Source organism: Oryctolagus cuniculus, chromosome 17, assembly GCF_964237555.1.
Source record: "Oryctolagus cuniculus chromosome 17, mOryCun1.1, whole genome shotgun sequence".
In the NCBI taxonomy this organism is placed as follows: Eukaryota; Metazoa; Chordata; class Mammalia; order Lagomorpha; family Leporidae; genus Oryctolagus; species Oryctolagus cuniculus.
The window spans coordinates 48,120,236-48,145,869 of record NC_091448.1 but is presented as its reverse complement, the minus strand read 5'-3'; the positions used below and the strand labels follow the sequence as shown (position 1 = coordinate 48,145,869).

The 25,634-nt window shown below is 42.0% G+C and overlaps 1 protein-coding gene across 10 annotated transcripts in view; it reads right to left on the bottom strand.

Annotated features, from left to right (window-relative positions):
* Window positions 1–25,634, bottom strand: part of PAFAH1B1 (platelet activating factor acetylhydrolase 1b regulatory subunit 1) — an 86,873-nt gene that overhangs the window by 7,363 nt on the left and 53,876 nt on the right. For all 10 annotated transcript variants that reach the window (XM_051824538.2, XM_070061214.1, XM_070061215.1 and 7 more), the window contains 7 exons: window positions 17,310–17,394; window positions 17,021–17,095; window positions 16,265–16,471; window positions 7,121–7,289; window positions 5,530–5,632; window positions 3,467–3,695; window positions 1,879–1,980 (listed from right to left, as the gene is read on the bottom strand). In XM_051824538.2, the coding sequence (XP_051680498.1) occupies window positions 1,879–1,980; window positions 3,467–3,695; window positions 5,530–5,632; window positions 7,121–7,289; window positions 16,265–16,471; window positions 17,021–17,095; window positions 17,310–17,394 (970 nt within the window). The remainder of the gene's footprint in view (window positions 1–1,878; window positions 1,981–3,466; window positions 3,696–5,529; window positions 5,633–7,120; window positions 7,290–16,264; window positions 16,472–17,020; window positions 17,096–17,309; window positions 17,395–25,634) is intronic.

The window sequence follows — 25,634 nt, the reverse complement described above, 5'->3', positions numbered from 1 at the left end:
CCTGTACCCATGTGGGAGATCAGGATGGAGTTCCCCGCTACTGGCTTCAGTCTGGCCCAGACTCAGCTGTTGTAGGCATTTATTTAGGGAAGTGAACCAGCAGATGGAAGAACTTTCTCTACCTCTCCCTTTATCTATCACTCTGCTTTTTAAATCAAACTATCCACCTATCTATCTTAGGGAGGAAGAAAAAGAATGTCACTTAGGACACTGACATTCCATGCTTGAGCTTGGTTCAAGTATCACCATTTCTGAGTTTAGCTTCCTGCTAATGTTTCATCCTGGGAGGGAGGCAGCAGGTGATGGCTTAAATACTTGGGTCCCTATTACCCACACAGGACACCCAAACTAAGTTCCAGGCTTCTGCCTTTAGCCTAACCTACACCTGGCTATTGTAGGCAGTTGGGGGATGAACCAGTGGATGGAAGACCTCTGCCTCTCTCTCTCCCCTTAAAATAAATTAAAAAAAATAAAATATATTTTACAAGTTCTTCACAAATCAACATGTACTTATAAAACATTTTTATTATAAAAAACCATATTCATCTACAGATTCTATGTAAGAAAAATATTTAGAACTGTACAGTCCAACACAGCAGCCATTGTCCAGTCACATGTGCCTATTTAAACATTTAAAACAGAACACAGTTAATTCAGTTCTTCAGTCTCAGTAGTCACTCAAGAGCTTAAAAGCTACAAATGGCTAAGTATCTATCACACAGGGTAGTGCAGATACAAAACATTACTGAAGAAAGTTACATTGACAGCTCTGGTCTAGAAAAGCACACGTGGAAGATACCATTAGATATGGTAGTGATCTGAGGGTGATTTTTATGTTCTTTTAGCCTTCTTGTACATTTTTAAATTCTTCTACAATGGAAATGATGGTATTGCTTTTGTGAAAAGTTTTAGTTAAAAAAAGGAAAGATGAGGCAATATATCTTTTGGTTTTGATCTTATTAAAATACTTTGTCTACTACAGTGACATACAAAAGTCCCCAATCATTAAAAGCTCTCAACAGGAGGTCAAGCTCTATTTCTTATGGCCACACCAAAATAGTAGAAAAGTAGTACCCCAGGTTTTTTAACCCTTTGGTTGAAAAATAAGTGCCATAAACCTCTAGGGAAATTCATGATGACCCATGCTGTTACAGAAGGAGAAAATATGCTTTCTGATTTTAAATGGGGATCTTTTCTAAGAGCAACATAATATAAGTGAACTCAGCTTGGAATCCTACTGAAAAAGAGTTTACTTTCCTAGTCCTTGATTATGCTTCCCTATGTATCTGTCACATCCCATTTCAGAGACAATCACCTGAAGGTATGGTTAGCATCTAAGGAATCTCTAAACAAATACGGTCACCATATTAAAAAGTTCCTACAGGAATAATATCCACAGAACTCGCGGAACTCCTTTCGGCAAACATGACTGTCCACAATCCCTTACTAGCATTTGAATATCCTCATATGCAAATCTAGATGCTCCTAAAATGGAATAAGCATTTCCAAATCATAAAGCTAGAACCATTAAGTTCAGAACAATAAAATAAATCAAGTAAGTTAAGCCATGTGAACTCTAGAGGTACTGGTTAACAGGATTCATATGAATACAGTGAAATGCAGAAGCAAACCTCTTCATTCTCTTCCATTGGAGGTATCATAAATAATTTTGAAAGATGTAGCGAGTTAAGATCTCACACTCCCCACCCTTTGCCCGGGACTGACTACTTTGTAGATATTTTATATAACATGACACTTTAGAAATAACTTTCACATTACTGTTAATAATGATTTAGTAGAGTTAAAGGAAAAGCATATTTAAAACAAAGCTTTTGTAAAGCCTAGAATAAAAGAAGCAATGAAGTCATGCAAACTTACAAGGGTCATAAGGCACATGCCAGTACTGATGTCCCACATCTTAATAGTCTTGTCTCTGGATCCAGATAGCAAGAATGGCCCAGGCTTGCCACTTTTTTTAGTCTACAGAAAACATAAAAACTCAGTTTTCTTTACATAAAAATATATGGAGTGTTACAGGCTCTAGAATTTGTGAATACAAACTTAGAAGATCATCATTTACAAATAAAGAATTTTGCATAAAAAATTGTTTCTCATGCCAGAAATTAGGTGATGAGTATAAACAGTTTCTATATAGATCTAAAAATACAATTTTGTAAATACATGATTTGCTTTTGTATTTTGATATATACAGTCTTTTGACATTGTACCTAGGGTATAAGACCCAGGTAATAAAGAAAATCTCCACTTAGGTTAAGATTCAGTTTCCCTAATACCAACAGATAAATTTACTGCTGAAAAAATTTCTGTAATCAAAAATTCTAGAACTATTCAATCAAATTTTTATATACACAGCAAATGTGTATAAAATCCTCCAAAAAATTTTTACATCAAGTTCAGCTAGAATCAAGCATGTGACCTGTGGTAAATAATGACTACCAGAAAATGAAAATGTAATGGGGCAGCCAAAAATAAAGATAGCAAATATAAGTCTCATTTTGAAAAAGAATGGGGACACATGAAGTGGAATTTGCTTCTTCATTTATAACAATCTAAAAATCTACAATAGAAACAGCTCTGGCCAGCGCTGCGGCTCACCGGGTTCTAGTCCCGGTCGGGGCGCCGGACTCTGTCCTGGTTGCCCCTCTTCCAGGCCAGCTCTCTGCTGTGGCCCGGGAGTGCAGTGGAGGATGGCCCAAGTGCTTGGGCCCTGCACCCCATGGGAGACCAGGAGAAGCACCTGGCTCCTGCCTTCGGATCAGCACGATGCGCTGGCCGTGGTGGCCATTGGAGGGTGAACCAATGGCAAAAGGAAGACCTTTCTCTCTGTCTCTCTCTCTCACACTGTCCACTCTGCCTGTCCAAAAAAACAAAAAAAACAAAACAAACAAAAAAAAAAAAACCAAAAAAAAAACACAGCTCTTTGGAAAGAAACATGGTACATTTGGATCTATAACTTCACGGAAATAGCATTTTCATAAAAAAAAGTACAAAACAGACTCGGCTAGTACTTGTAATAATGCAGAGTATCAAAGGCCTCTATAGGAAATATCCTTCATTTAAAACAAATATTTAAATACTGTGGTGCATTTCACTGTAAATTTACACATGAAATACTTAAATGAAGGTTATTTTCCTCCCACAATCTGAATGTGTCCTGATGCACTCCCACAGCAGTGGCGTTGCTGGAACACTTAACGACCTCTCCTACTCTTCAGGAGAATCTCCATCCCCACCACACATCAAGTCAAAGGTCAGCTGACAGCAATGTTAATCACTGGGTAAAAAAACAGATGCAAGTGCACCTCTGAAAGAGTTTTAAGACTCAGAATTCTGAGATGCAGATTTTTTAAAGGAATTAATAATCCTTAAGTTGACAACTGACAAAGTTAAATGACTTTAAGTTATCAGCAATAAATCATGAAATGACACTCAAATTACACAATACCTCAGATCCTGTTGCTTCAGAGATGGAAGAGTATGAGCTTTCCGGAGCCCAGGAAATGCATTCTACCACATGCTCATGTTCTCGGAGCTCGGCCTTGCATTCCTTTGTTGCTACGACCCATACACGCACAGTCTGGTCATTGGAACAGCTGGCTATCAGAGTGCCATCCTGATTTGGCCGCACCATACGTACCCATTCTCTGTGCCCTGTGAATGTCTTCACACAGTAGCTGTCAATATAAGTAATTACATTGTGAGTGACAATCATTAGGACACTTCCCAGAAATTACTTTTAAAAATTAGCTATGCACTGGGATAAAGGGAATGTCACCAAGTTAGAGAAGTCAAAGAAAATCAACTGAGCAAATGTACAATCCTAGTTAATAAACGATGAGGGTATGTCAGAAAGTCATGTATCAGTTCATATAAACTGACAGAAATGTATCATTAAGGAGCTAACCAAATCAACAAAATCTATAAGATAAAACAGAAATAAAATTTTTCAGGATGGGCACTTGGCCAGCAATTAATAAGCTGTTCTTTGATATACCTGCATCCATTGTTGGAACCCTCCACTCCCAATTCCAGCATCCTGCTAATGCACACGTTGGGAAGTAGCAGGTGGTGATTTAAATACCTGGAGTCCCTGTCACCCACTTGGGAGAGCAGGATTGAGTTCCAGGTATTTGGGGAATGAACCAGTGGATGTAAAATCTCTCTTCTCACCCTCACCCTGTCCCTGCCCACCGTGTGTGTGTGTGTGTGTGTGTGTGTGTGTGTCTTTCAAATACATAAAATATTTTAAAAAGGAAACAGAATCTTTCAAAACTATACATGTACAATAAACCTAACAAAAATATTTCTAGCCATGCTAGAAAAAAGGTTATGCTCTACTAATCTGGACAAAAGCAAAAGATTAAGATTTTACTAACAACAATCAGGTATAATTCTAAGCACAATCAAATGTTACTTACATTTTAATCTGAACCCATAGAGATCACCTAAAAGACAACTACAGAGAAAATAAAGTCCTTATGATAAAAATAGCTCTCCAAGGACAGAGTCTCTCTTATAAAGTCTCTGTGTTCCTTTTCAGAAAACATTTAAAGAAAACACTTCCAGCTAGTTTTTGTTTGTTTGTTTTGACAGGTAGAGTTATAGGCAGAGAGAGAGAGACAGAAAGGTCTTCCTTCCGTTGGTTCACTCCACAAATGGCCACTACGGGCAGAGCTGCTCCAATCCGAAGCCAGGAGCCAGGTGCTTCTTCCTGGTCTCCCATGTGGGTGTAGGGCCCAAGCACTTAGGCCATCATCCACTGCCCTCCCGGGCCACAGCAGAGAGCTGGACTGGAAGAGGAGTAACCAGGACTAGAACCCGGTACCCATATGGGATGCCAGTGCCGCAGGCGGATGATTAACCAAGTGAGCCACAGTGATGGCCTTCCAGCTAGTTTTAAAACATACAACTATCATGCTGTTCGTTAGTTAAAGTCACAACTGCAGGAACAGTCAGAACACAATTTTGTTTCTTTTTTTTTAAGATTTTTTTTTTAAATGTATTTGAAAGGGCAGAGTTACAGACACAGGGAGAGAGAGAAATCTTCCATCTGCTGGTTTACTCCTCAAATGGCAACCAACAGCTGAACTGTGCCAGGCCGAAGCCACAAGCTTGGAGCTTCTTCTGGGTCTCCCATGTGGGTGGCAGTGGCCCAAGGACTTGGGCCATCTCTGCTGCTTTCACAGGCACTTTAGCAGGGAGCTGGATTGGCAGTGGAGCTGCCAGGATTCAAACTGATGTCCATATGGGATGCTGGCACTGCAGGCAGTAGTTTAACCTGCTGTGTCACAGCACCAGCCCCATGGCCAACCACTTTCAATGCTGGCAGCCCACACTGGAGTGCCAGTTTGATAACTGCCTACTCCAATGGACCGGAAGTGGAGCAGTTGGGTCTCAAACTGGTGACCACATGGGATGCCTGCATCACATGCAGTGGCTCAACCCTCCGGCCCCCTTTGTTTCTTAAATATCTCTTTAGCTGATGCTTTTCCTACTAAACCTACTTACCCAGTTTGTACTTCCCACATTTTTATAGTTTTATCTCTTGAAGCAGACACTATATGATCTCCATTGGGCATGATGGCTACTGAAGAGACATTGTGGTCGTGGCCTAAAATGCGCAACAAAGAAATGGATAACATCATACAACACCAAGAGCAATTAAACCTCAGCTCACCATGGAATTTTACCATGGGGTTTCAAATATGATAGCAAGTTCTCAATACACTAGGTAAGATAGCTGGACTTAGGCAAAAAAAAAAAAGTTAAGGAATTAGTAATGTTACAAAACAATCCACAAAACACATAACTCTATTTATGATTGAATTTCAACATGCACAACTGATTTAAAATCACAAAGCATCAGTTTGCATATATTCATGCAAATGAGCCTGAATACTTCTATATGAACACTAAGAAAACACAATATCTCCTATGGTTGATATTTTAAATAAATACAAGACTTACAAAGCTAAGCAGAATGGCTAAGAAAAACAAGATTTGCTTCTCTACTTAAAATAGGTGAAAAATATCTTTCTGTTGTTGATTTTCACAGGGGTAAAAGTAGCACTGTCCCATATACATTATTCACTATTGATTATCAGCCATCTTTTGAGGAAAAGTCCCAGAGAATCCTCATAAATATATTATTTCAAGGAATATACAATGGTTGGGAAAAACCTCTTTCTTAAGTTGGAACAAAAAGACACAGGCAATTTATTGAAACATAAATAATAAATTTTACAAATGGATTTGCCAGAATTCCTTTAATTGGTAAACTTCCCTAATGCATTTGATTTGGAGGAGAAAATACATCTTTCATATCACATCCTCTATGTAATCACATAGCTAATTCATGCATTAACATCACCAGATAATCTATTTTTAAAACAGTTCATTACTAACACAAAATCCCAACATTCACATTTCATCATGTTGAATGAAACAGTAAGAATTCTGATTTAGTGAGCAATTCCTAAGTACCACATCCTATAGCAAGATGATTTAAGTACATAATGTTTTATCCTCATGACCATCCTATTGCTTGGTAAAATTATCACCTTTATTTTCAAGATGAAAAAGGTTAAAACTTCTTAATGCCATATGTAAACAAGTAGGAATTTGAACCCAGATATCTGATTCTAAAGCTCATGTTCTTTCCACAAAACCAGACTTCCTCAGAAAAGTTTTCCCAGTACGACTGGAAAGACGCTGAGAACAAGTGTACTGTATAACGTGGCACATGTAAAAGGCAAGGGAATCGGTGCCACCTTTCGGTAAACCTTGGCTCTCTCAACTACAGTTTACCAAGGGGTGAGGTGGGGGGAGACAAAAAAACCTTTATAACTTTATTTTCTTTTTCTCAAAGGCAGGTAAGTGGCCTGGCAACTTTTCTTTTTCAAAAATATGCATAAGAACAAATGATTTTATGTAAACCGCTAAGATATTAAAGCCTAACAGAAACAACTCTTAACTGTTATGGCCTATCCTCTAATACAGAGAATAAGAGTCTAAAGCAGGGAACCTGTATACTGTTAGAAAACAACATTCTCCTCTATGAAGTACTACCTCTTTAAAAGTTCTATCTTCTACCCCTTACCGTGCATGGTTCTGATGCATTCAAAGCCCTGAAAATCCCATAGTTTAATGGTCATATCTGCAGAACAGGAAGCCAGGAGCTTGCCACTATGGTCAAAAGAAATGTCCTGTACAGAGTCTGTATGCCCCTTAAGAGTTCGTTCAAAATCTCCAGTCTCATAATCCCACACCTGTCAAGTGAACAGAAAATTGGTTACCATCAACCTTGTTCCTTTCTCATTTCACATTTGAACTCAGCAGGCCAGTCTAGCTAGCACCTTGACTAATTAACTGAAAAAGTAACAAAAAAATAACTGCCTTAGAAGTCTCATCTTCAAGTATAAACTGGCTTTTTCTCTACAGAGATGCTGCAGTTCTAGCAGATCTCTAGTACCACATTTACTAAGTATCTACCATATACCCAATAATGCTGGTGATTAGGTATGTAAAGCTACAAGGCGAAGTCCTGCTCTAGTCAGGTAGCAGGCAACAGATAATTAAGTGACCACCACCAACAAACAATGTTTCAAGTGGCTATCACTTGAAAGTGGCTATCAAGTGGCATTTATATGTAGAATATTAGGGGAAAACAGAGGAGTGCTCATTCTACTAGAATAGCAGATGCCAAGGATACACATTCAAGAACAACAAAAGCCTAAGTCATTCTGATTAAAAAAAAAAATGAATAGTCACTAGTCACATTCTTCTAAAGGAATAAAAAAAGTGAGTTATCAATAATAGAAAAAGATCTGGCTCAAAAACATATTAAGCTTTCATTCTGGTATCCAAATGATAGTCCAAAAATCATTCTTTAACCAACACCAACTCTATACTCTTATATTAAACAACATTAAACTGACTCTAGTACAAATTTATCTGTGTAGGAAGGGGTGTATATAAACCAATTTAGGAAACTTAAAAAAAAAAAACTGCATTATGCAGGGGCTGGCGCCATGGCTCACTTGGTTAATTCTCCACCTGTGGTGCCAGCATCCCATATGGGTGCCAGGTTCTAGTCCCGGTTGCTCCTCTTCCAGTCCAGCTCTCTGCTATGGCCCGGGAGAGCAGCAGAGGATGGCCCAAGTGTTTGGGCCCTTGCACCTGCATGGGAGACCAGGAGGAAGCACCTGGCTCCTGGCTTTGGATCTGCGCAGCGCCGGCCGCAGCAGCCATTTGGAGAGTGAACCAACAGAAGGAAGACCTTTCTCTCTGTCTCTCTCTCACTGTCTATAACTCTACCTGTCAAATAAATTTTTAAAAAATTAAAAAAAAAAAAAAAAAAACCAACTGCATTCTGCAAACATCTAAATAATCAGGGGACTGGCTGAGTAGAAAAATTTTGTGACAGACTTATTTTTTAAAGAAGATTTATTTGAAAGGCAGACTGGCAGATGGAAGAGAAGAGAGAGGGAGAGTTAGAGGGAGAGGGAGGGGCAGGCAGACAGAAATCTCCCATCTACAGGTTTACTCGCCAATGGCTGAAATGGTTGGGGCTGGGCCAGGCCAAAGACAGGAGCCTGGAACTCCATCCAGGTCTCCCACGGTGGGGGCAGGGGCCCAAGTACTTGGGCCATCATTTGCTACTCAGGCATATTAACAAGAAGCTGGGGGGTGCTGGATTCTGTCCCGGTTTCCCCTCTTCCAGGCCAGCTCTCTGCTGTGGAGGATGGCCCAAGTGCTTGGGCCCTGCACCCCATGGGAGACCAGGAGAAGCACCTGGCTCCTGCCATGGGATCAGCGTGGTGCGCCGGCCGCAGCGCGCCAGCTGCAGCGACCATTGGAGGGTGAACCAACGGCAAAGGAAGACCTTTCTCTCTCTCTCTCTCACTGCCCACTCTGTCAAAAAAAACAAAAACAAAAACAAAAACAAACAAACAAAAAAAACACCAGGAAGCTGGATCAAAAATAGAGTAGCCAAAACTCAAATCAGTACTCCAATATGGGATAAGGATGTCATAAACAGTGGCTTAAACCTGTTGTGCCTTAACACCTGCCCTGAAATGTTTCAGAGAAAACTTGCACCCTTTCCAATACAAATAGAATTTTTACCACCTAAATGTGATAAGTACATGAAGTGATTACTGTGCTTAGTTCTGTAACAAACATTTACTCAAGTTTTTTTGGAGGCTAGTGTAAGTCTTACTTCAAATTTTCAATTATTCATTGTCAGCTTATAGAAACACAATTACCTAAGGGCCAGCACCTAAGGAAGCTTCCCCTAAGCCTCTGCCTGCAAGGCTGGCATCCTATATGTGCACAGGTTTGTGTCCCAGCTACTCCTCTTCCAATCTTGCTCTCTGCTATGGCCTGGGAAAGCAGCAGCTTCTTTCCAGTGGCCCAAGCAATTGGACCACCCTCTGCTCCTTTCCTAAGCCATAAGCAGAGAGCTGGATCAGAAGAGGGGCAGCCAGGACTCAAACTGGCACCCATATGTGATACTGGCACTGCAGGCAGAGGCTTAACCTTCTATGCCACAGCACTGGTCCTAGTATCTAAGTGTTTAATTTTGAAATTAAGAGATCAGGGGCCAGCGCTGTGGCGTAGAAGGTTAAGTCTGCACCTGCAGTGCCAGCATTCCATATGGGCACCAGGTCAAGTCCTGGCTGCTCCACCTTTTTTTTTTGGACAGGCAGAGTGAGAGAGAGAGACAGAGAGAAAGGTCTTCCTTTGCCGTTGGTTCACCCTCTAATGGCTGCCGCGGCCGGCGCGCTGCGGCTAGTGCACCGCGCTGATCTGAAGGCAGGAGCCAGGTACTTATCCTGATCTCCCATGGGGTGCAGGGCCCAAGCACTTCGGCCATCCTCTACTGCACTCCCTGGCCACAGCAGAGAGCTGGCCTGGAAGAGGGGCAACCGGGACAGAATCCGGCACCCCGACCGGGACTAGAACCCGGTGTGCCGGTGCCGCAAGGCAGAGGATTAGCCTAGTGAGCCGCGGCGCCAGCCTTTTTTTTTTTTTTTTACAGGCAGAGTGGACAGTGAGAGAGACAGAGAGAAAGGTCTTCCTTTTGCCACTGGTTCACCCTCCAATGGCCACCGTGGCCGGCGTGCTGCGGCCGGCACACCGCGCTGATCAGAAGCCAGGAGCCAGGTGCTTTTCCTGGTCTCCCATGGGTTGCAGGGCCCAAGCACCTGGGCCATCCTCCACTGCACTCCCTGGCCACAGCAGAGGGCTGGCCTGGAAGAGGGGCAAGCGGGACAGAATCCGGCACCCCAACCAGGACTAGAACCCGGGGTGCTGGCGCTACAAGGCGGAGGATTAGCCTAGTGAGCAGCGGCGGCGGCTCCTGCTCCACTTTCTTTCTTTCTTTCTTTTTTTATTTTTTGACAGGCAGAGTGGACAGTGAGAGAGAGAGACAGAGAGAAAGGTCTTCCTTTGCCGTTGGTTCACCCTCCAATGGCCGGCGCACCGCGCTGATCCGATGGCAGGAGCCAGGTGCTTCTCCTGGTCTCCCATGGGGTGCAGGGCCCAAGCACCTGGGCCATCCTCCACTGCACTCCCTGGCCACAGCAGAGAGCTGGCCTGGAAGAGGGGCAACCGGGACAGAATCCGGTGCCCCGACCAGGACTAGAAACCCGGTGTGCTGGCGCCGCTAGATGGAGGATTAGCCTAGTGAGCCGCGGCGCCGGCCTCCTGCTCCACTTTCAATCCAGCTCCCTGCTAATGTGTCTGGGAAAGCAGTGGAAGATGGCTCAAGTGCTTGGGCCCCTGCACCCACGTGGGAGACCCAGAAGCAGCTCCTGGATCCTGAAGAAGGTCCAGGCTTATGATCAGCCCAGCTCCAGCCATTATGGCCATCTGGAGAGTGAACCAGAAGATCTCTCTCTCCTTCTCTCTGTATCTCTGCATTTCAAATAAATAAATAAACCTTTAAAAAAGAAAGCAAGAGTTCAGGTGAGCTCTTCATTTTATTTACTCAAAATAAATAAGGTGTGATCCTGAAGTTTATTCCAAAGTTTCTTCTAATGCACGCATTAAAAAACATTAAAATAAATATACTCAACGAATGAACCACTAAAAGGTGAGTAAGTGGGGTACTTTAGTGTTAATTTATAAATTTCAAATGAGCCATCAGAATTTTATGGATCTTTTTAAAGATTTATTTATTTGAAAGGTAGAGTTAGAGAGAGAGATCGTCTATCAGCATATTTACTCCCCAAATGGCTACAATGGCTGGGCTTGGGTCATGCAAAAGCTTTTTCCAGGTCTTCCACATGGGTGGCAGAGGTCCAAGGACTTGGACCATCTTCCTCTGCTTTAACAGGCACATTAACAGGGAGCTGGATCAGAAGTGAAGCAGTGGGGGACTTGAACCATTGTCCACATGGTATGCTGGCATGGCAGGCAATGGCTTAACATGCTGTGCCATAGCACCAGCCCCAATAATTTTATTTTATTTGGTTATTTGCCTTTTTGTCTGATTATACAAGTAATAAATGCTGAAATTTAATCCTACCAATGGTTTGGTTTTTCCATTATTTTCTATGTTCTCTTAAACTTTTAAAAAATATTTAATTTTATTGAGAGAGAGAGAGAGAGAAACAAAGCTCCTATCTGCTGGTTCACTCCACAAGTACCTGCAATCGCTAGGGCCACAGCAGGGAGCCAGGAACACCATCCAGGTCTCCCACATTACTGGAACCCAGACACTCCAGTATAGGATGTGGCTATCTTAACCACTAAGCTTAATACCTGTCTCAATTCATTTTTTTTTTGAAGATTTACTTATTTATTTGAAAGGCAGAGTTATAGAAGCAGAGAGAGACAAAGAGAGAGAGAGAAAAGTCTTCCATCCACTGGTTCACTCCCCAAATGGCTGATCCAAAGCCAGGAGCCAGGAGTTTCTTCTGGGTTTCTCACACGGGTGCAGACACCCAAGGACTTGGGCCATCTTCTACTGCTTTCCCAGGCCATAGCAGAGAGCTGGATTGGAAGCGGAGCAGCCGGGACTGGAACCAGTGCCCACATGGGATGACAGCACTGCAGGCGGCAACTTTATGCATTACGCCACAGCACCCCCAATTCACTTTCAATAAGTGTATGACTGTGTGTACACTAACAGCCCCTTCAAACTCAGGAGGTACATTCTGAGATGTCTACTGAATACCTCAAGCTGTATATAGTACTGAGCCTGTGTGTATATATGTTTTATCCTATAATACATCTAGGATAAAGTTTAATTTATAGATTAGGCACAGTAAGAGATTTAACAATAACTAATAATAAACAATTATATACTATAATAAAAGCTATCTGATTGTGTTCTCTCTCAAAACCTTATCGTAAAGCTTTTAAATTGGCACACACACACAAAACACCTTATCATACTAAACTGTATTTTGGAGTATGAATGATCATGGGGTAACTGAAACCACAGAAAGTGAAACTGGGGGCTGGTGCTGTGGTACAGCAGGTTAAAGCCCCAGTCTGCAGTGCCAGGCTGCTCCACTTCCAATCCAGCTCTCTGCTATGGCCTGGGAAAGCAGTAGAAAGAAGTAGAAGATGGCCCAAGTGCTTGGGCCCCTCCATCCACATGGAAGACCTGGAAGGAGCTCCTGGCTCCCGGCTTCAGATTGGCCTAGCTCTGGCCATTGCGGACATTTGGCAAGTGAACCAGCGGGTGGAAGACATCCCTCTCCCTCTATTTCTCTGCCTCTGTAATTCTGTCTTCCAAATAAATAAATAAATAAATCTTAAAAAGTGAAAATGCAGATAAGGAGTAGCTATATTTCATTATTCCATTTTCTCTCTGCTTCTTTGCATAAGTAGTTTTCCATGTCATAACAAACAGTAATATTAATTCCTATTGTTGGCTGAATGTTTTCATTATAGAAAAACATTACGGTGAACATCTTTAAACACTGAAAAATCTGTCCTCTTTTCACGATACTTAGACAACATGGTGAACAAGAATTAATCGGTTGAGGCCGGCGCCGCGGCTCACTAGGCTAATCCTCCGCCTAGCGGCGCCGGCACACCGGGTTCTAGTCCCGGTTGGGGCGCCGGATTCTGTCCCGGTTGCCCCTCTTCCAGGCCAGCCCTCTGCTGTGGCCAGGGAGTGCAGTGGAGGATGGCCCAGGTGCTTGGGCCCTGCACCCCATGGGAGACCAGGAAAAGCACCTGGCTCCTGGCTCCTGCCATCGGATCAGCGCGGTGTGCCGGCCGCAGCGCGCTGGCCGCGGCGGCCATTGGAGGGTGAACCAACGGCAAGGGAAGACCTTTCTCTCTCTGTCTCTCTCTCACTGTCCACTCTGCCTGTCAAAAAATAAAAATAAAAAATAAAAATAAAAAAAATAAAAAAAAAATAAAGAATTAATCGGTTGAAAAGTAAAAACTTAGCTTTTCATTAATGTTTTGCTAAACTGCTCTTATGTATGAGAAAAGCTCCTTTTCAAACTCTTACCCCTTTGGGAATTCTCTCTCTTTTTATTTAAAGATTTTATTTGTTTATTTGAGAGGTATAGTTACACACTGTGAGAGGGAGAGACAGAGGTCTTCCATCCGCTGGTTCACTCCCCAAATGGCTGTAATGGCCAGAGCGGTGCCGATTCAAAGCCAGGAGCCAGGAGCTTCTTCCTACTCTCCCATGCAGCTGCAGGGGCCCAAGCACTTGGGCCATCTTCTACTCTTTCCCAGGCCATAGCACAGAGCTGGATCGGAAGAGGAGCAGCCAGAACTAGAACTGGTGCCTATATGGGAAGCCAGCACTGCAGTAGGAGGTTTAACCTACTGTGCCCCAGCACCAGCCCCAGGAATTCTCTTTTGAACGGTAAAAACATCTTGGCAATATGATATCTATTTTAATTTATATTTCTTTTATTAGTGGTAAGGCCAAAATTTTTTTTTTGTTGGTTAGTTATTGTTTCCTCTTACATGAATTCTGTTCCTGTTTATCACTATTTTTCTACTGAGACATTATTTCTACTTTTCATATTTGTCTTAATTCTTCAAACAGATGGCCCCAAATTTTTAGTGGTTTGACTAAATGACTACTTGGCTTCATGATGGAGTGAAAGCATACCCATACAACCATTCTGTTTTTCACATTTCAGTACAGTATTCAATAAATTACATGATATATTCAATACCTAATTGTTATAAAACACATGTTGGATGAGATGATTTTGCCCAACTATAGGCTAATAAGTGTTCCAACCATGTTTAGAGTAGCTAGGCTAAGCTGTTTGGTAATTAAATTCATTATACACATTTTCGACTTACAAAATTTTCAACTTTGGGTGAGTTTATCAGGATGCAACCTCATCCCAAGTCAAAGAATATCTGTATGTTAAAGTTGGCATTCATCCATAAGCTTGCGAGTTCAGCATATTTTCCAGTTTTTGCTGTTTTTTAAAATATTAAGAATTAGTTCTAGATGGCAGCATTTCAAAAATGTAAATGATAAACTTAAAATACTGTCACAGGGATCCTTACTGTGGTGCAGTGGGTTAAGCTGTGCTCGTGATGCCACATTCCATACAGGCATGCCGGTCTGAGTCCTGCCTGCCCTGCTTCCTAAAGATGTGCCTGAGAAAGCAGCGGATGATGGTCCCAGTACTTGGAACCCCACCACCCACGTGGGAGACCGGAATGAAGTTCCTGGCCCCTGTGCTTCAGCCTGGCCCAGTCCTGGCTGTTGTAGCCATTTGGGGAACCAACCAGTATATAGATCTCTGTGTCCTCTGCCCTTTCAAATAAGCTGCAATGTTTTAGTGCGTAACAATAGTTATAAAAGCAGTAATTTAAATATATGCCTATCTACATTTGGGAAAAATAGCAATATATTAATGCATTAAATGCATAATTATTTCAGTAGAGATATGTGATGCACATACGAATTTAAGACTCTTAAAATTATTCTGCAGGGGCCACCCAATATGGGCGCCAGTCCTAGTCCTGGCTGTTCCTCTTCCAATCCAGCTCTCTGCTGTGGCCTGGGAAAGCAGTGGAAGATGGCCCAAGTCCTGCACCCGCATGGGAGACTGGGAAGAAGCTCCTGGCTCCTGACTTCGGATCAGTGAAGCTCTGGTTGTTGCGGCCAACTGGGGAGTGAACCAATAGAAGGAAGACCATTCTCTGCCTCTTCTTCTAACTCTCTCAAATAAATAAATAAAATCTTTTTAAAAAAAATTATTCTGCGGCCCACAATATGATCATCAGCTGACAGGAGGAAGTCAATGACTTAGAAACTGAAAAGGGGCCGGAGCTGTGGCGTAGTGGGTAACAGCTGCTGTCTGCAGTACCGGCACCCAAAATAGCTGCTGGTTCAAGTCTCGGCTGTGCCACTTCCAATCCAGCTCTCTGCTATGGAATGGGAAAGCAGTAGCGAAGATGGTCATTGCAGCCATCTGGGGGGTGAACCAGCAGATGGAAGACCTCTCTCCCTCTCTGTAACTTTGCCTTTCAAATAAATGAAATAAATCTTAAAAAGAAAAAGGAATGAGCCCTCTATCAAATTCTTATGCAGAACAGATTCACCTGATGAATTACTAGCTTTTAAATCAGTATTTTCATGTACTGCCTATTTAAAAGCAAGAAGCGGGTGAGAGTTGTGGCAGAGGGTTATGCTACAACTAGGGACATCTGTATCCCCTACTGGAGTGCTGGTTCAAGTCCCAACTACTCTGTTTCTAATCTAGCTTCCTACTTATTCCACCTAGGAGGCAGCAGATGGCTCAAATGCTTGACACCTGCCACACAACTTGGGAAGACTTTGATAGAGTTCTAGGTTCCTAGGTTCAGCCTGGCCCAGCTCTGTTGTGGACATTCAGAGCATAAACCAGCAGATGTAAGTTCTCTCCCTGTCTCTGTCACTCTGCCTTTGGTGGATGAAAATAAACAATTTTTTTTAAAGTAGGGCACATACTTTGTACTCCAAGAACAAAAATTATTCGACTAAGGTGACCTACTGCCCAACACTAAATTAGTAACACTGCATTTTCTCATCAGTGAATTTGGTAGTATTGCTCTCAGGAGATACAATGAAATTTTATTTTAATTCTTTCCAAATCATTTACAGTGTTAAGACTCCCTTGTAACCTGCTCAGGTCCTCATTTTAGGATATTTTTATTTCTTTCACCCAATTAATTTTTTTTAATTTCATTTATTGTACAAGTTTAATGTACCATCCAATTAACTTTAAGTTTGCTTTTAACAAAACACTACCTTAATTGTAGCATCCTCTGACGCAGAGACCATAACGCTGAACACAGGATGGAAAATGACTCGAGTGACTGGACTCCTGTGACCACTCAACGCGTATTTTTCTGGTGGACGGGGAATCCATTCTTTTGGGTCTCGTTTCTGACCAAGAGGTCCACCCGACGTAAATTCTTCTTTTGCTTCATTTAGCTTTGATTCTAATTCCATAACCTTGAGAAAGAACATGCAGTTATGTATATCAGTAGATTACAATAAAAATAGCATAAACTTGCCTTTATTTCTACCTATATGTGCAGCATACTTGAAAATTTTTTTTAGTAATTTGCAAGATATCTGTCAGATTTAAATGAAAAAGATTTGATATACCACCAAAACCTAACTAGTGTGCCAAAACTAAAAATTGAGAAAATTCAGTATAATTGTTTTAATTACTTAACTCAAAGAAAAAAATCTCAGTGTTTGGTTGCAGTCTCCTACTACTGATTAGAGGAAGAGCAGTGAATCTAATGTTGCTTCCTCTCCAAAGCCCAGTTTACAGCTAATAATGCTCTTCCTGCAGTGCCACACTGGCCCCCAGTGTCCTTCCCTTCTAACTGCACAGGTGAGTTAGCTTTCAGCACCCACTCCTCAAAGCTGGGACTAAACAGAATCAACTCATCCAGTACCAGACTGCATGAGTTAGCACATTCAGAAGTGACCTGTCTAGGTCAAAGTTTAACACTAAATATAATTAACTGTGAAGAAAAAAGACTTAGTTACCTTCTTTTGTAATCTAATAACAGATGTCCATTTTTTTTCCAAAAGACCAGCATACTTCTTATCTAATTCTTCATTCTAAAGAAAAATAAGAGAACTTTAAAAAATTAAAATATGATGGTTCAAGCCAGACATCATTTAGCTGTGAGCCCAAAATTAATGAAAAACATTATACACCAAAAAGGAGTAAAAACAAAGTTAAATGAAAAGTAAATCACATTAATAACAAATTGACTATACTGATGTTTGAATAAAATCTACTCACTGAATAACTACAAAAAGTACAACATACCATATCTAGTTCAGCTTCCTTTTTAAAAACGGAATATGCCTCTTCATAGCCATTTGAACGAAGATAATCTGCTATAGCTCGATTTCTGAAAGAAAACAATTTTAAATGACTCCTAAAAACTTCTCATTTTTATATTGAAGAAATAACATTTTACTTAAAATCTCGTTAACCTGAATTAAATCTTCAGTTGAAAACTATACCCTCCAAATCATACAAGTAGCCGGATTTCATAAAAAAAGGACCTCGTTACCTGTACGACACTCAGCCCACTATAATACACCCATAATACTACATTATTCTTAAGCTTTACCTCACAAGCTGTGAACACTCTACAGACCAAGATATCGCTTATGTAATAGATATCAACCTGTGATACTATTCATCAATTTAGCTTCTTACTCCTTGTTACTCACTCAAGGGCTTGCAGCTGGAAGTTAGTTTTGCAGAGAAATGCTCGATAAAGTTCTAAGTATTTTTATATTAGAATCACCTTAATCCAGAGTGAGTGAAAACAAAGCATGAGCTCTAAACAGTGCACTATCACAGCAAGAGACAGTCCCTAAGAATTAGGACTCGGCGGTTAGAAAAGCTGAAAGAGCAATGCCTTTTCCTGATTGTCTCTGTCTCAGTCCTCTCAGTGAAGGGAAAATCAGCTACCTCCCTAACAACCTATTTCAGTTTTGTTACTCATTTTTTGGGGGCCTTAAGTCTTACTGTAATAGATAGTTTTATCTGGGATTTCCTTTAAAATATATATTTTTTAGAATATTTATTTGAAGGTTAGAGTTACAAAGAGAGACAGAGAAAGGTCTTTTATCTACTAGCTCACACTCTCCAGATGGCTGCAATGACAGGGACTGGGCCAGGCCATAGCCAGGGGCTTCCTCAGTTCTCCCCTACAGGTGTATAGGGCCCAAGGACCTGGGCCACCCTCTGCTGCTTCCCCAGGTGCATTAACAAGGAGCTGGATTGGATTTAGAGCAGGGATGCTGGCACCGCAGGCTATGGCTTAACCCACTGCACCACAGTGCTGGTCAGAGAAAATGGTTCAAAATCGAAAGCACTAAGGTGAAGGACTTTTACCTGCAAACAGATCCCTAGACTGAGCTTGGATTTAGTGTGAAATAACCACACTGGCAATACTCCAACTGTTTTACTTAAAACTATTTTAACAATAACAAATAAAATCCTTTGCTTTCTAATATAATCAAAAGTTCATGAAAATGCCAGGATTCGATTTTAAGCAGTTTAGCTGACTTCCACACTTTCACTGTTCTTCCCCCTTCCCCCCAGAATAACTTCAGCAGTTGTAATATCAGTCATAGCATCCTACCACTATATCCGTAAAATTTTAAAGTTACTCTGAATGCTATCACTGACAAATTTTTAGGGATGCAGAGATCACAAAGCGTGCAGTAGGAGACAGAGGTGGCAGCTGTTTATCCCAGGTAAAGAAACACAGAGGTTTTGACTAGCAAGTGATGGAGCTGGGAATGAGAACTTTCAAAGCCAAAATGATTGCAACAGTTTTTCATATGTACTGTAGAATCTTAAAAGTAGAAAATAAATGTTCTGGCAGTTCTATAATTCTCCTAACTAATTGTTTAAATAAGATAATATGGTTAAAGGCTGACAAACAGATCTTTTCTTAGTTGATCCATTAAGAGATAGAGTGAAAGGCTGATCTTGCATATTCAAGATTTAGGACACTGCATGTTCTAAAAGGCTGCAATGCAGTGGCCCAATGAATCATCAAGGCTAAGCGGGTGCTGTGAAGATAACAAAAAGACCAGGCAGAATTAAGCATGTAGGCGTACACCGCTAGGGGCATGCCAGGAGTCACCATTAGTGCCTTTCACCAAAAAATAACCCTTGCATCACCCCAGGCTATGCCCTTTCAGACAAACATCAAGATGAAACTACATGGAAGGTGGGTGGAGCTGTTTGGTGCAGCAGTGGAATGTCACTTGGATACCTATATCCTGTATCAGAGTGCCTGGGTCTGTGTCCTATTCTGGCTTTCTGCTGATGTACACTGGGGGGGTGGGCAGCAGATAATGGCTTGGATAGTAGGAGTTCTGTCACCCATATAGGGGACCAACATTGAGTTCAAAGTTCCTGGCTTCAGCCTGGCCCAGCCCTGGCAGTTGCAGGCATTTGGGGAGTGAGCCAGTGGATGGAGGAGCTGTATCTGTCTCTCAAATAAATAAAAATTGATTAAATAAAACAAGATTGGACATGAATTGATAATTTTTTTTAACAAAGCTAAATAGTGCTGGGGGAAGATGTGAATAAAGCCTATTTCAAGGGCAGAGACATAGAGATGATCATTCTGTAACCTGCTGCCACAGGACATCAACTAAATGTCAGGACAGGTAATGTAATTTCTTTTTTCTTTTCTTATTATTTGGCAGGTAGAATTATAGAAAGAGAGAGAGAGAGAGAGAGAGAGAGAGAGGTCTTCCTTCCGTTGGTTTACTCCCCAAATGGCTGTCACAGCCGGCACTGGGCCGATCCAAAGCCAGGAGCTTCCTCCCGGTCTCCCATGCGGGTACAGGGGCCCAAACACTTGGGCCATCCTCCACTGCCCTCCCAGGCCACAGCAGAGAGCTGGACTGGAAGATGAGCAACCGGGACTTGAAAAGGCACCCATATGGGATGCTGGCACCACAGGCAGAGGATTAACTGAGTAAACCACAGCGCCGGCCCCAGGTAATGTAATTTCTTAAGTATGTTACAGTAGCCCACAGAGTCTTTGGGGAAAGGGCAGCAAAGATATGTTGAGTTCCTCTCTGCAGGTTTGGTTCCCGCCCCCCCCCCCAGAAAAACTTTATTCATCACACAGATTAAAAAATAATTCCCATCCCCTAGAAATGAGCTTTAAAAAAAAACCCACAAAAATATTTCTCCCACCTCCCCGTTCCCACTGCATCCCATTACTTCCAAATAAAAGGCAAAGGAGAAAAAAATAGAAAACCAAAAAAACACACTCTCTTCCCCTCCACCCCAAACAAAATACTGCAATTCCCCAAGGGAAAAGAGGAATTTACAATGGAACAGCTGGGAGCAGAATGGAGATCCTCGGGCTACAGAATCCTGCAGACAGACACTCAAAACAGAAAAACAAACACAAAAGGACAAAAAAAAATACACCACCAGGCAATCTGGAGGGACAGGGAGCTGGAAAAAGAAGGGTGGGGCGAGTGGTAGTTCTGGCAAGACAGGAGTAGGCAGGAGGGAACTATGAAAGAGGGATGGTAACAAGCAGAGCAGTGCTACAGGTTTTATGCCTCTCCAAAGGCATACGCCCTGAGATACCTGTCTGGCATAGGGTTGTTCCAGGCATGTGGAGAGTGAATCAGTGAATGGGAATACATACACACACACACTCTCTCTCTTGCTTTCAAATAAAGAAATAGAATTTTTAAAATTTTTTTATACTAAAATTAATTCTTTTTTTTTTTTTTTTTTTTTTTTGACAAGCAGAGTGGACAGTGAGAGAGAGAGACAGAGAGAAAGGTCTTCCTTTTGCCGTTGGTTCACCCTCCAATGGGCGCTGCGGCCGGCGCACCGCGCTGATCCAATGGCAGGAGCCAGGTGCTTCTCCTGGTCTCCCATGGGGTGCAGGGCCCAAGCGCTTGGGCCATCCTCCACTGCACTCCCTGGCCACAGCAGAGAGCTGGCCTGGAAGAGGGGCAACCGGGACAGAATCTGGCGCCCCGACCGGGACTAGAACCCAGTATGCCGGCACCGCAAGGAGGAGGATTAGCCTATTGAGCCACGGCGCAGGCCTAAAATTAACTCATTTTTTAATTCCACTCTTCCACAATTTTTTGAAGTACCTTGAATACATGATTTTACCGAACTCCTAATTATGTTGTTTTAAGACATTTATAATATTGGCTGGTTTAAAAAAAAATCATAGTTTATCAAATGTCAGAAGTCAGCTATGAGGCCGGTGCCATGGCTCACTTGGCTAATCCTCTGCCTGCGCCGCTGGCACCCCAGGTTCTAGTCCCGGTTGCTCCTCTTCCAGTCCAGCTCTCTGCCATGGCCCAGGAGGGCAGTGGAGGATGGCCCAAGTGCTTGGGTCTCTGCACCCGCATGGGAGACCGGGAAAAAGCACATGGCTCCTGGCTTAGGATCGGCGCAGCGCCGGCCGTAGCGGCCATTAGGGGAGTGATCAATGGAAGGAAGACCTTTCTCTCTCACTGTCTATAACTCTATGTCTCTCTCACTGTCTAACTCTGCCTATCAAAAAAAAAAAAAAAAAAAAAGTCAGCTATGTCTCTAGACTGTGCCTTAGTTCCTCAGTACAACCTAGAACTCTTAAAAACTCTCCCCCTTTTCCTCTAAGATAAGACCACAGTAAATTAAGATATTTATTATCTGTACATATATACTTTAATTTTACCTATGTATGTATTAGAAAGGCAGAAAGACAGAAAGAGATCTACAGACACAAGCTAGGCCAGACAAAAAGCAAGGGGCTAGGAATTCAACCCAGGTCTTCCACAGGGTAGCAGGGACCCAAGTATTTGAGCAATCACCTTCTGTCTCCCAGGATGACCATTAGCAGGTACCTGGAATGATGAGAGGAGCTGGGTCAAACCCAGGCACTCTTATAGGATGCAGCAGCTTCACCATTGCCCCCAGTGATTGCTCCCTCCCATATACTTTCTAAAAAAATAATTTCAATTTTTAATCAGTCTTTAACATTCAATGTGATTTCTGGATACAATTATAAAAACAAGATATCCCGGGGCCAGAACTGTGACAGAGCGGGTAAAGCCATCACCTGCAATGCTAGTTAGTATTCCATAAGGGCGCTGGTTCCAGTCCTGGCTGTTTCACTTCCAATCCAGCTCTCTGCTATGGCCTGGGAAGGCAGTAAAAGATGGCCCAATTTCTTGGGCCCCTCCAGCCATTTGAGGAGTGAACCAGCAGATGGAAGACTCTGTCTCTGCCTCCCTGTAACTCTGCCTTCAAATAAATAAATCTTTAAAAAAATGATATTCTCTTCCTCCCTCTTTTTAGCTTTTGAGATAACATATTTTAAAATTACATCAAAAAGGCTTAATACTTCACCAAATAAGATAAACAGGTAGAAAGCAAAAAGACCGTAGTTTATTGGGAATACGGACAACAGCTATAAACAACAACTGAATGGAAAAATGGCCTCCTATATACTTTAAATCATCTTTAGTTGACTTATAATATTTAATACAATGTAAATTTAGCTGTTGAATTATATCATTTAGGGAGTAAAAACAAGGAAAAAAAGCTATACATGATTAACACAGATGTAATTTTTCCCCAAATATTTTCAGACTGTGATTGGCTGATTATCTGGAGGTGGAACCTTTAGATACAAAGGGAAAACTGAATATTCCTGTAAAAATTTATTTATTAAAAATATCCAAAGGAAAAGTCAGGCTGTACAATTAGGATAACCAATATGATTATCACATATTGAGAAGTTTCAAATATTTACATTTAAGTGTCAGGCAAATTTTCACTGCAAAACAAAGGAAAAGAAAGAGAATGCATGTATGTTATATTACGAGTTTCAGACTAGAGAATGTGAAAGAAGGTTAACTTATGCATGGTCCCTTGCCTTCCAGAAACTTAAAAATCTGAGGAGCAAAATAAAAGTTACCAAGGTGTATGAGATGTAATTTTAAACAGAGAAACGAAACTGAATGAAAGTATCTTTAAAAAAAAAAAAAAAAAAAGAGAGAGAGAGAGAGATGTATTTGTTTGAAAGGCAGAATGACAGAGAAGAGGGAGAGACAGAATAGAGAGATCTTCTATGTGCTGGTTCACTCTCCAAATGTCTTCAACAGCTAAAGCTGAGACAGCATGACCAGGAGCCCAGAACTCCATTTGAGGCTCCCACTTGGGTGGCAGGAAACCAAGTTCTTAGGTCATCATCCGCTGCCTTCCCAGAAACATTAGCAGGAAGCTGGACAGGAGTGGAAGAGACAGGAATTGAAACAGCACTCTGATATGGGATGTAGGCACCCAAGCAGCAGCTTACCCAGCTGTACCATAACACCTGCCCCTGGAGGAATCTTTTTATGAAGGCCAATACAGTCTTAAAGAAAACAAACAGTATAGGTAGAGAGCTGAGGAAGAGCCAGTGAATAAGAATGGTACACAACTGGAGATATCAATGTACTTCAAAAGGCATCTAATAACATTCTTTAACATTCTTGATTTTAAAACATTTCTTGAGGTTCGAGTTGTGGCACAGCAAATAATGCTGGTTGTTCCATTTCCGATCCAGCTTCCTGTTCATGACCTGGGAAAAGCAGGGGAGGATGGCCCAAGTGTTTGGGCCTCTGTCACTCATGCAGGAGCCCCAGATGAAACTTCTGGCTCCTGGCTCCTGCCTGGCCCAGCCCCGGCCAATGTGGCTATCTGGGGAGTTATCCAGCAGATGGAAGATCTCTCTGACATTCAAATAAATCAATAAATATTTTAAAAATAAATAAATAGGAGCTGGCACTGTGGTGTAGAGGGTAAAGCTGCCAACTGCGGGACTGGCATCCCATACGGGTGCCAGTTCAAGTCTCAGCTGCTCCACTTCTAATCTAGCTTCCTGCTAATGTGCCTGGGAAAGCAGCAGAAGATGGCCCAAGTCCTTGGGTCCCTGCATCCACAAAGGAGACCCAGAAGAAGCTTCTGGCTCCAGAGTGGCCCAGTTCTAGCCACTGTAGCCATCTGGAGAGTCAATCAGCAGATGGAAGATTTCTGTCTCTCCCTCTCTCTAACTCTTTCAAACAAATAAAATAAATTAAAAAAATAAGTAAAACATTCCTTAATAATGGAAGGGTCTTTGTTAAGAATGCTCGTTAACTTAGATAACAGAAATCTCTCAAACCTTCAAGCAATACATTTAACAGTTAATGAATAATAAAACACAAGAAAGATTTTCATTAACTCAAGACAAGGATATGTATAATCAATGTTATTACTAAAGATTATTCAAAAAGCAATCCTAAATAACAGATAAAAATATAAGAAATGAGGTGGCATTAAGATAATGAGAAATAGGGACCCAGTGTTGTGGCACAGGGGGTAAAGCCAATGCCTGAGATGCTGGCTTCCCACAGACACTGGTTGGCTCGTGTTCCAGGTGCTCCACTTCTGATCCAGCTCCTTACTAATGTTCTAAGATAAGCAGCAGGTTATGGCCCAAGTATTTAGGCCCCTGCCACCCATGTAGGAGATCTGGATGAAGCTCTGGGCTTTGGTCTGGCCCAGCGCTGGCCACTGTGGTTGTCTGGGGTATGAACCAGCAGATGGAAGATCCCTCTGTGTCTTTTCCTGTCTCTGTAACTCTTTCAAATAAATAAATAAATCTTTAAAAATGATGAGAAATGGCTAAAAAGATGGGATAGAAACAGATTATTAAGGGCTTTCAAAGCAAGAAAAAGTCATTTAATGAAAATATTATTGATTTTTTAAGATTCATTTTTATTTATTTGGCAGGCAAAGTTATAAAGACAGGGAGAGATAAATCAACCCATCTTCCCATCCTGCACTCCCTAAATGGCCACAACAGCTAGGGCTGAGTCACACTGAAACCAGTTTCATCCAGGTCTTCCACTGGGTGGCAGGGATTCATGCACTTGAGCCATCTTCTACTGCTTTCCCAGCCACATTATCAGGAAGCTGAATGGGAAGCAGAGCAGTCAGGACTGAAGGGGCACCAGCATTACAAGTGCTGGTTTAATCTGCTACACCCCACCATCAGGCCCTTCAAAGTATTCTTTTTTTTTTTTTTTTTAATTTTTAAATATTTATTCATTTGAAAGGCACAGTTAAACAAAAAGAGAAGGCGAGGCAGAGAGAGAGAGGTCTTCCATCTGCTGGTTCACTACCCAGTTGGCCGCAACGGCTGGAGCTGCTCTGATCTGAAGCCAGGAGTCAGGAGCTTCCTCCAGGTCTCCCACACAGTTCAGGGGCCCAACAACCTGGGCCATCTTCTACTGCTTTCCCAGGCCATAGCAGGGAGCTGGATCAGAAGTGGAGCAGCCTGGACTCGAATCGACGTCCATATGGGATGCCAGCACTGCAGGTGCGGCTTTACCTGCTACACCACAGCACCAGCCCCTCAAAGTATTATTTTTAAAAGGCCTATTTACTGAAATTGACACTGGAAAATAAGAGGAGATAGCGACTAAACAAAGACCACTAAACCGGGAGTCAACACTGAAAAACAGAGGTAAAGAACCTACAGGTTTCAGGTCACTTTCACAGCAAACTTTCTAAAACTACTTGGATAGATACAGGTTCTATCTGTCCATGGAATACAGT